The sequence below is a fragment of the Pygoscelis adeliae genome, unplaced genomic scaffold (genome assembly GCF_000699105.1).
Source record: "Pygoscelis adeliae isolate BGI_AS28 unplaced genomic scaffold, ASM69910v1 Scaffold338, whole genome shotgun sequence".
Lineage (NCBI taxonomy): Eukaryota > Metazoa > Chordata > Aves > Sphenisciformes > Spheniscidae > Pygoscelis > Pygoscelis adeliae.
The window spans coordinates 45,575-56,996 of record NW_008825305.1 but is presented as its reverse complement, the minus strand read 5'-3'; the positions used below and the strand labels follow the sequence as shown (position 1 = coordinate 56,996).

Below are 11,422 nucleotides of genomic sequence, written 5' to 3'. Positions count from 1 at the left end.
ACCTGCTTTATGTAACTGGGCATATTTTCAGAAGCTTCCAAATACTGGATGCCCCCTAGCCTCATTCGTGCGGGATGATTACATCTTGTTTCTAGTTCTCGGCCAACCTTCTTCTCTTCCTGGTTGACTTCCAGCTTGTTCCTCCTAACCCAGAGCCATGAAGTTTGTGGGGAAAACTTGGGAGTTCCTGGCTCTGGCTCAAAGGCTCAGGGCTTTATTTTGATATTTCTCTTATCATTTGCTCATCTCTGTACACTTGGCTGTCTCTATTATCAGAGATCTACCTCAGGACTCCTGTTCTCACCTACTTACCAAGATGCCGATGGAAAAAGTCCATTTGCCTCCAGTGGGGAGCTGGAAAAGGCTCAAAATACACTGTGAGCTTTCCAAAACACTTACCCCGAGACGTTTTCTTCCATCAAAACAAAGCCCAGAGAAGCGAGGAGCAGCGAGAGAACTTTGAAATACATCATTTTCTTGGCTGGTTTCTCTGTTCAAAAGCGGAAGGCAATCCGATGTCCGGCCCCTGTAACACACGGGACACATAAGTGACAGGACAGTGAACCCAGAGGGACGTGCGGTGGTTGGGCACGTGCCCGTGCTTGTAAATGTGTTTCTTCAGTCCTTGTGCTTCGAGCAGCCTTCTCCATCCTACAAAGCCCTTTTCTGCCGTTCCCAGTTAAATTACTTTTTCAATGCCAACGCTCTTTCCCACCGTGGTGTCTTTTAACGTTGGCTCCCTATACTTTTATTGTAACCATCAAATTCATTGTGGGTTGCGCATTCCTGGAGGCAAGGGCTTTGTCTTCCTCCATGTTTACAAGCTGACCCTGTGGATACCTCATTGTGCTTTAAGGGTCGATTCAATCTTGAGTATGTGAACGGGAACGTACACTGGATCAGGCAATTCAGTAGCAATGGCATCCTGCTTATCCCACACTGCGGTTCTGCAGGATTTAGGAGCCTGATCTAATTTCTGGGAGGTTTTCTGTTGGGATGGATAATGCCTTATGTAGGGACTGGAGCCAGAGTCAGTGAATATCAGTTATGAAAAATATCCCATGGACAGTGACAGGATCGGATTCCAAGATTTATTAGTTTCAAGCTGTTCCTAGTCCTTGTGTCCACAGTTCGGCTCAATGGCCCTTGGACATTTGAGCTCTTTTAATGACTATTCCAGCTCTGCAAACACCGTACAAAAATGGTTTTGATCATGGCTCGCAGATAGATTTGGTTGTCCCTCACCTCACCCTTCGTTACAGCTGTTTCTGGAAACTGCATTGCAATGGAGAGCTGCTGTTAACAGGAATAATACAGTAACAAAAAGTCTCCGGACTCAAGTACCCCATCCTTCAAAAATGTATTCATACATTGATAGAACTTTACTCCTCTAAGTAGTTATTTGTGCTCTCACAACAGCCCAATTATTGTTCTGGAGAGAGCGAGAATTTGCAAGTTTGGATGTTGTTCGCAATTGCGGCATTTTTTATTTCTGGAAAATTGTGACATCTTTTACAAATGTTTTCAGCCCTTCCTATTAAGTGAGAAAGATACTGAATGCATTACATTATCTCAGATACATCAAGTTCTGAGGAATGCTCTTAAAAGCAAAGGTGTAATATTCTGAACACTGGCAAAATCCCTAAAATACTTAGAGCTAAAGCAATAAAAGACAAATAGTTACAGAGCGTGTTAACAGCAGGAGTAAATTCCATTATACAAAAAGCTGAGGAGTGTTTTAAATGAGAACGGAAAAAAATGTCATGATTAAATAACTTAGGTTTCCCCTCTTTATGCTTTTCATTTCATATATTGGTGATATAACTGTGGGCACGATGATGGATCTGAAAATAGCTAAGTTGTGCAAGAATATTGTTCTGCTTAGGGTAACTATTTGTGACGCCGGAGGGGAAATGTAGCCTTAATTTTCAGAAAGGGCAGTACTCCTTCTCTGCAGAATTTACCCAAAGAGGGACTGTTGAAAAACCATTTTTGAATTAATACAAGACCCCTTTGCCTGTGCGACGCTGAACTGGAGTAGCCGAGTTCTGCTAGCCCTGCCTGGCACGGAGTTTGCTGTGATACCTACACTGTTGTGATCCTACGATTTGACTTCTGCGCAAAAGGAGGAGCAACTGGTGGGATCTTTGCAGCATGAAGGTCTTCCAGTCCCCCGTGCAATACTGTCTGCTTTGGAAGAAGCATTATCCCTGTTTTATCCATAGCTAGGAGGTCCCAAAAAGCGACTAAGAACCAATTTCTCCTCATTTCCCTGTGTAGGTGCAGATCCCAAACCTGATATTTGCCATGTACTGAATCCTCCTCCGAAATAACGGTCTTTCCCTTTACACCCCAGCACGTACGCTGGGGTGCACGGTACGTCTTTTCTGCCAAAGCTACCGAGAAAACGGCCAGTCTTGTACCGCTTCGGGAGAAACTCAGCCAAAGGTACGGGCTGTTCCTGCTCTGCTATGGCTGCTGCCCGACACTCGCAAACACTGTTCACTCCCACTGTTATCTTAGGGGGAAAAAAAAGAAAAGAGTAAAAAAAAAAGTTCGGAAGAGAGACTGACATAGAGCTGCTTACCTTTCTTCTTCTCTGAAGCCGCCCAGAGGATTTCAGCTAGTTCTGGTGCTGAGGAGACCCTTCAGGGCTTTTATATACGTTAGCTGTGCTGGACCAAACCCTCTTCCATGAGGTAAACAGGAAATCAAGCACCTAATCAAAGCAATTCAAACCCACTTAGAGCTGCTTCATTAGGTCCATTGACCTACAGAGCAGGAAAATAACCTTTTAAAATATGTTTACATTAATGGCAATTAAACATTACTGTATCACAAAGTCAAGAAGGAACATGGATTGTGGGCATAATACAGATGGCATTTGTCTAAACCCTAATTCCTTGTAGCACCTCCTTCCATGGTAAAAGCTTCCTTAGTTTCCGTATTTTCTTTTGCCAAGTGTAAGTGCTATCTTAGAGAGATCCAGCCGGCTTCTTCTCTTTCTTACAGGAGAAATAACTTTGCTAAAATCAGCAGCTCCCATCATTGTTATTTTTGTCACCATCAAGTCTGGGCATCCCAACTGTGGTCTGCAACCCCTTGTGCAAACTCCAAATACCAAAAACAGCATCTGTCCCCCAAAACGTGCGCTCTAAGAGGAGAAAACTCAGGATGGAGAGTGGCAGACAGGAAACTAGTAGGAAACGGTGGGGCAGCATTGGTTAACGAGGTGGAGGGTGGTGGCACAGCAGCCGCCTATGTGGGGTGAGGGAAAGCAGCTGGACCTGAGCACCCGTTTGGGCTTTTTCTGTCCTGAGCGAGTGATGGGAGTGTTTCCCTGTGGCTCCGTAGCTGCTGGGGACACGGGTCAGTGAGGCTACCATCTCACCCTGCCCTTGCACAGCTGGATCCAGGAGAGCAGATGTTCTGCAGATGCTAACTGTGCCATCAGAGTACAAGGGGTAAATGCTCTTCCCATCAGCTCTGCTGTGACTCTGTGCCTGGTAAGAAGATATTCTCCGCGAAGTCTGCCCTGCCCCACTTCCCCCGGGTCTCTCTGGGAGAACTGGAGCCATTACATTTTAACAAGTAAATCCTGTTTAGGGACTGCTACCAGGTGTGTAGCTGCAGCTCTAGGATCCCTGTCACACCCAGCTTCGATCTGTTGAAGGAGCAGAGCAGGGTTACGTTTGTGCCAGCCTAACCCACAAGCTGATTTCTGCTCACACCATTACCGAAGCGAAGCAGTGCCCGTGGCTGACTGTGCTGGCTTGCAGAGCACAGCCCCATCCGCAGCTCGGTTCCCCCCGAGCAGCCTGAACTTTTGCAGGAGGTTATCCAAGTTACAACCTTCCCCTCAGGTCTGCCAGCCTTTATTTTTTTTTTGTTGTTGTGGAGTTCAGCAGAGCTGCTCGGAGCGGTAACCCCGCACACCTGGATGTAGGAGGGATGTGCGTGCATGTGTGTGTCCTCCCAGGTCTGTGCTGGCTCAGCTACGCCCGGGATTTGTGTGGGAAAGAAGTAGGATTTCTGGTTGACAGGGCTGAGCAAGAAGCAGCCCTTAGTGGAATTGCAGTAATAATGGCAAAATGGAAGCGTCGGTGGTTTCGGTGTGGGAGAGGGTTTCACTGTGCTGGCACGGTGCCCCCAGTGTATCTTGTCCCAAACACGTGCAGAAATCCAGCGTGATGAGGTACGTGTCTCCACGTAAAGGCTATCCGTCTTGCAGTTCCTTTCTAAAAAGTCTTTTTTCTGCTCTTCTGAGAAGTGCTGCTGGGACACGCTGTCAGATACAGGCTGGTTTCAACCGCTACCTGTATTCCTGCACCAGGAGACCACAGGGCGCAGAATGGATTGCATCCAGCTTACCCCGGCGCTGGCGGGGGCGAGCTCTTGCTGCTCTGTAGTTAACACAACTCCCCGGCACAACCAGCCCCTCCAGCAAAAAGTGTTGCATCTATATTGCATTAAGATAAAGGCTCAGGAGGACAGTGTTAGGGTAGATTAAGAGTTCAGCGCTATTAGGGAGTAATTACTACTTTCACGGGAGCTACTTGACACGTGGCTTAGTCCTTTAGCTAGCAGCACACAAGCATGCCAGGGTCTCCAAAAGCTTTCCACCCATGCGGAAGCGTCATGCCTGCTGTAATAAATGATGCACTGTAATAGTTACAAGTAACCAATTTACACTCCTAGCACAGCTGCTAATCAATAAAATGGAATAGTTTATCCCGGTGTCTTTATTATATGTATTCTGGTACTTCACTCCCAGCCAACTCAGATATCTTGTTTCTCCAAAGTGCAACCTATTTGTTTTCCTCTCATTAAGTGCCTCTGTAGGATATAAAGTTAATAGAGTGAAATAAATATCCAGCAACATTAGATGTTGACCCAGGGTTCACAGTTACGGTTATTTCAGGGCATCTGCTCGTGATGTAGTTCGGACAGCAGCATCGCTCTAGAATTCCTCACAGTCTTTCAGACAAAAACCCCCGGATATGCAGAAGTTATTTCCAAAGCCAGGTGGGCGCTGCCTGCGTTTCATTCTGTCTGCGTGATATCCACTGATCGATGCCTAAAATGCTGAACCTCTGCATGCCAGTGCAGGTCTGGGAAGGGCGACGAGCGAAGTGCTGACCTAGAGAAGGGCCACGTGCCCACACCTGCTTTTTCCAGGGTAACAGAGGGTCTAATTAACGATGCAAACCTTGCTCTTCCCTAGCCTCAGCCCATCACAGCCACAGCAGCGCTACCCTCGTAGCGTTATCTGTGGTCTGCTGCCTTCCCTGATAACACAAGTCATTTCACAAGCTTCAGCTGGGTCCCGTCTTGGGACAGGGGACGCTTTAGCTTAGGTTTCAGCCAGCCGCGGCATTTGTCTCCCTGCAAATTAAATAGGAGAGCCAGGGCTGCCCTGCTTCGTCCTGCCCTGCCACACAGTGCTTAGTGAGCAAGCTCTCCTCTTCTCTGTAGCAGACCTGACTCGAGGAGTTGGTGTTTCAGGAATTTGGGAAGGCATTGGGAAGATCACAGCTGTGTTACTGAAACGGTCCTTCTGCTCTGCTTTGAGACACCGAAACATCTCAAGGGCAACTTTGATTACAAAGCATTTCAAGTATTAGATGTCCCTGTAATCATGGAAAATAGGGCTTGAAGTGACCTTAAGAGGTCATCCATTCCCTCCCCTGCTCCCAGACAGCCTCAGCTCCGCTTAAATCACTCAGAATAGACGAGTCCGATCCGTTCCAAAAGTTTTCAGAAAAGAAAATGCTGCAAGCTTCCTAAGAAATTTCTTAGTATTTAGCTCTAACATCTCACCTTCAATGGCACAATTTACACCTCTCCCCTATTCCCAGTGGATGCGGTGAGTAAGGTTTTCCCTTTCCCTCTGGAGCAGCGCTCTTCGGTTGCTGTTTCGCGTGGTGCTGCTCAGGGCACCTCAGCTCTGCCAGAGACAGATTTCAGGTGTTGCGTGTCCCAGGTGAAAATAACACTTTCTGCTCCATTAGGTGTGCAGGCGTTAGGCTGATCTGAGATTCCTAATTGTATCCGGCTACGATCGATCGGTATGAGCATTTGCTCTGCTCCTCAAATCACAGGGAGGGAGGAAGGAGGGATTTTTAAGTTTTTCACCCCCATCCTCTCCCTGAAATCACAGGCATTGGCGTATCATTCAAACTCCGGTCCTGATTCAGGACCGATTCTGTTCTTAACTCAGCTTTGCTGCTGTCAAAGGCACGGAGGTGCAAAGCTTTTCTTGGGAGCTCATGTCTCTCCCTAAAATACGGGCAACGTCTCGCAGAGGAGGGAACTCTTGCACGCTTTATTCTCACTCACCCCGTTACACCTTTACGGAGCACAAGTCCTAAATATGAGCTGCTTTCCCCCAAGCCCTGACCCCACAGCCCGTGTCCAGCTTTCCCATCCCTTCCCAGGGCTGCCTGGGGTCCCGCTGCTCGTTCACAGCCTCAGCTACCGTACGGCATCTTCTATATCTCGTGCAGCAAAGGCTGGTGCTGTCGGGAGGGGAAACCGCACACCCCATCCCGGGTGCCAGGACTCTGCCTGGAGGCTCAGACTCGCCAAAACATGGCGAAAGCAGCTTCGGCTCCAGCCGAAGGCAGCGAGGGTTTGCCTGGCTCCTCATCCCATCCCTCGTGCTTAACCCTGCCCAGCGTTCACGTTGAGCTGCGCCGGGGACACGAGTGACGGGCTGGATGGATTTACAGGGCATCTTTGGAGTGACGAACACCGCTTCGTCCTCTCTTCTGGGTTCAGACCTGCCTCCCCCTCCAGTGCTTGCGAGAATGGAACAGGTTTTTTCACAATGGCAAAATACCAGATATGTTTTTAAATGCCAATACTCTCTTTTAACTGCAAACAAACCCTAGGGCCTTTTAAGGCTCCAGCGGTTGTTCTTGACTAATTCAGCTCACTGGGATGGCTGTCTTGGAGCCTTCCTGATTGCCAGTTCTTCAGGGGGAAAAACCCGACAACAACTAAAAATGGGAACCACAAAACATGGAGAGTATGGACTTCTCCTTGTTGCATGCTCTGCTTGTTTCTTTTTTCTTCAATGCTTGTCGTAGCCCCCCGGAGCGGGGACCTACAGGACAGTAACTGCCGTAACAAAAAGCCCACGACAGCACCTGTGACATCCCTGCGGGGAAGATTTATTTGGACCACCGAGCTGCATAGAAAAAGTCTCACAACGGCAACTTTTACCTCTGCGTAGTGAGCACTGTCACTGCTTCCAGAGGCTGGAGAGATGATCCGGACTTGCTCGAGCATTAAAACTACCTGTGCTTTACCCTGTTAGCGCTTTACCTCGCGGCAGTTATCTTAATGTGAAAACCATCCTTTATTCCCCCTTCGAGCAAAGATAGAGCCAGAACTAACCAGCTGGGGAGATTAGAGTGGTGGAGCTGCAGGAAAGGAGAGGAAATAATCAGTCCTGCTAAATCCCAAGTATGTACCAGCAGGACGAGAAACTAGACAACTCGGTCCACGGCAAGGCGCCTGCCCAAGTGGCCGGTTCAGTAACGTGAAATTATTTCCGTCTCGTGCCCTTGCTGCTCTCCTAACATCACCCTTGCGGCAGCCCAGCGGTGCTGGTGCCCCGGCACAGGCAGTGGGGTACGGGTCAAGGTTTCGATTGTGAAATGACCTATATTTTTTAAAGTGACCCACAACAGAAACTGTGGCCGTGCAGCTTTCCACCTCCTGGGTTACACTTGTTTTGGGTATAGAGAATTAGGCAAAAATGCAATGGTATTAGTGGCTGAGCCTTTCGTTGCCTCCTGCTACAGGGAGTTTAAAAAGTGGAGGGATGAAAAGCCGTGAGTGCTGGAGAGCCCGCTGTTCTTTGGGGGATTTAAACGGTGGCTTGAAATTATAGGGCCCCCAAATTTGTACTCGTGGAGCATAAATCTGATATAAATGCATTTATTTCAGACTGGAGGAAATCTGATACAAATACCTACAGTTACTGAAAGGAAAACATTTAATCTGTGCTTTATAAGTGCTGCAAATGTTTGGAGGGGGGTTCAAAAGAGCAGCTCCTACTTGAAATAAGGTCAGGGGGAGTTCAGCAACGGCAGGATTCATCCCCCACGATGCTTTCTCAACTGTGTTATTTTAGTTTATCGTTGTACCAAGACCAAAACTTTCCCCCACCGCTGCAGCCATCTGTAGGAGAAATGGCTGCTCCAGGTATCTGTCCAGCTGCTCATGGTGATTTTTGAGGAAGAAAAACTAAATTGACTGCTTAGAAAGGTCTGCCGTAAAGAAGTGGTGGCATATTCATTTGGGGGAAAATTGAAAATTAAAGGGACTATCTGGACAACAACATTTCAGGGCTCATTCTGATAAGCATCTTCCTTTCCTCGCGTTTAGAGTTTACCACTTGCCCAAAGAAAATGACTGCAAAACCCAAAATTAACCATTTCCACTGTGGGGGGAAACAATAAATTTATGCAAAGCAGTTTTGTTTGGTCGCAACTTGAGCATTTCTCTGCGTGTTCGCAAACCCCAACGGAGAATTCAGGTTGTTGCTCCAGGAGACCTGGGAAGCGCAACCAGCCCCAGCCCAAAGCGGAGCTGAGCACCCTGCCCTGGTGGGAGCCCAGCAACTGCAAAGCAGCAGATGTAGAGGAGAAGCAAATAGTTGTTTGGTTGTGGTTTTCTGTTGGGTTTGTTTTAAAGAGACTCCAGCTTTTTAGTACCAGAACTAAAGGATTTTTCAGGATGTGAGTTGATTTTGAAGCCAGAGTTTATTGCAGTATTTGCTTTGTTTTTAACTGAAGCACTAAGATGTTTAGGGAATAGGCAGATCTTCCAGCAAGTTGCAGGTTTAACCATTTCCATCTTCAGCACTGCTGCTCCTGAACCTCCCGCCCTTCAGGGAGCAGAGGGGCATTTCCCATCGCTCAGCCCCTTCCTTGGGGCTGGGGATGCTCCTCTGCTCCTCAGCTCGAACAAAACGTCCTTTAAATGCCAAGAGGGTGTTTCAAATGCAGAGAGAACCAGGGGATTATTAATAATCTACTTCAAACCTTAATTTTGTTTTAAAGCAAACTACTGATTTCATAGCAAGTTTGATTCTTAACAAATTTATCAACGTGAGCTTTAATCAACTGGATCTTCTTAGATATGAGCGGCTTTTTCCAGTCATGAATATTTTCCACATAATAAAAACTGAACAAAAGGTGGTTTAAACTGGGATTCCACTTAAGTAAAAGGAAATATTTCCCAACTGTAACCCTCACTCTCCTTATTCTGTTGAATTCTCACCTATGTTTTAAGGACAGGCTTGCTCCATATTCAGATTATTTCTGCTAGTTGAGATTTGACTGAAACAGATTCTATGAAAACAAAAATTCTTATTTTTTTCCTTTATGACCTGTGAATTTTACTGAAAACTTTCAGCCCATATTTATTAGATAGTAATTAATACATATTTTCAAACTTTTGAAAATGAAGATTTTTTCAAAGTTTCTGGGGTTTCTAAGTGCATCTTTAATGTTGTCCAAATTAAATGCCAGTGATATCACCAGAGATTAAAAAAAAAACACCAAAAAACAAATTAAAGAAAGATTCAAATGATACCTGGCAGAAAAATAACAGAATATAATCTGCTCTTGTTTACAGCTAATCTGTCATAAAGATTTTTTCTATTTTAGACATTTTCTGCCTCAGATCAACAACAACACTTCAGCAGCCTGCAGTAATTACACCCTTTCATATGAAACCCCCATTTCAGTGGAATCTTAGCTGCCTTATTTACCACCCAGCTTCAACCTTCTCCCTTAAGAAATTTCCCCAAACTCCTAAGTGGCAACAACAATTATTTGAACTTGTAGATAAATTGTGAAAACTCATTAAGACCATTTCTGCCTGATTCAAAGATTTAAATCTTTAAAAATCCCCAACTTTTGCCCAAATCAGATTTTATGTATAAAATCAGAAGCAGCTTTACGTTGATAGGAGAGTGGGGCAGTAAAATTTGAAAATGTTTGTAAACCCACACGAAAAAAAAAACCCAACAGCTCCTCAGAGTGATTTTTAAAACTACAACCCAATTTAAGAAAATCCTGGGGGAGGAAAAAGGCCACAGAGGGTTTTACAAGTGACAGCGCCCGGGTGCAAAACTGTTGCTCAGCCCTTCCCTGGCTCCAGAAATCCCACTGGATTTCTGTTGCTATTGCTGGTAACATTTAAATCAGCGAGGGGAGAAGTGTTTCCCTTTGGGGGGTGTTTTGCAGAGCTGCTTTTGCCCTGGCTCAGCCGGGGCAGTTTGGGTTTGGGGGCAGCCCTCTCCCCCCAGCTCCTGCTCAGGGGCGAGTGCAGCTCTATTACCCCCCAGCAGATCAATGATTTAGTCTCTGCTGTTTGCATTCTCTAAATACCTTGCATCTGGAATGCTCCAGCGAGGGGAAGGAGGTTGACTGATAGTCTTTCTTGTTTCAGATCTAAATTGAAGACTTCCCTCTTTGTTTGGATTTTTTTTCCCCTTTTTTTTTCTTTTCTTTTTTTTTTTTTTAGGTTGGTTTCCTTCATTTCATTATTGCAAAGGATTATGTTACGTGGGGAAGGTACTGGGTAAACCAATAACAGCAACAACAGAAGTATTCTGGTCAAGATTAGAAATAGATCCGAAGCAGATAGTGGATCATTTATTTTAGCTGTGTTTGGGGGGGACACGTACCAGTGGAGGAAGGTGCATGCTCAAGTTTTCAGCCAGGGAAGGCTTGAAGTGCACTTTCTGAGCTGCAGGAAATTTATTTCCCAATTTCATTGCTCTCTTCTTTTCACCTGTGAATTTTGAGCTTGGATTACACCCTGGAAACCTCAGGAACACGCACATGGACGCAGCAGTGCTCCTACAAAGGCTCCTCTGGCTAATTTGGTTTGGTACTTTCAGGAGAGCCAAGTAATGCAGCTGGAAGGATGGGAACCAAACTTTCCCTGGTGAGCAGCATCTACATGTTTTTAAGGCAAAGATCCCGGGATAACAGAATGGATCGGATACAGGAGGGAAAGCTAAAGGCTTTTTGCTTTAAATGACCTTTTCCCAGGATTTTTATAATTCATTTTAATGAGTTCCCTAGGAGGCTGCAGCACAGAGCACATACAAATGTCCTCGGGCATGGGCATCTATTTCTTAAGGTTCACACAACTTCTGATTCCTGAGCGATACCAAATTTATTTACTAACAAATTCTCCGCGTGGCTCTTCCTCAGCCGGGAGAAAAAGGATAATAAACAAATATTTAGCTAATAAAAAAAATATTTAGCAATAAGAACTCAGCACACCCCATCTGTGGAGCACCCAGGGAACAACCAAATCTGCCAGCCGCGTTGGTGCTCCCGGCCGCCCCCCCGCCCCTCCAGCCCGGGGGCCCGGCCCCGCAGCGCGGTCA

General features: G+C 46.3%; 2 protein-coding genes across 2 annotated transcripts in view; one reads left to right on the top strand and one right to left on the bottom strand.

The window, feature by feature from the left end:
* Positions 1–470, bottom strand: part of GIP (gastric inhibitory polypeptide) — a 4,114-nt gene extending 3,644 nt beyond the window's left edge. The window contains exon 1 of the mRNA XM_009330154.1: positions 400–470. Coding sequence (XP_009328429.1) covers positions 400–470 — 71 coding nt within the window. The remainder of the gene's footprint in view (positions 1–399) is intronic.
* Positions 471–515: 45 nt separating this feature from the next.
* The window catches only part of IGF2BP1 (insulin-like growth factor 2 mRNA binding protein 1), a 42,482-nt gene continuing 31,575 nt past the window's right edge, over positions 516–11,422 (top strand). Inside the window, 1 exon segment of the mRNA XM_009330152.1 lies at positions 516–528. Within this exon segment, the coding sequence (XP_009328427.1) occupies positions 516–528 (13 nt within the window).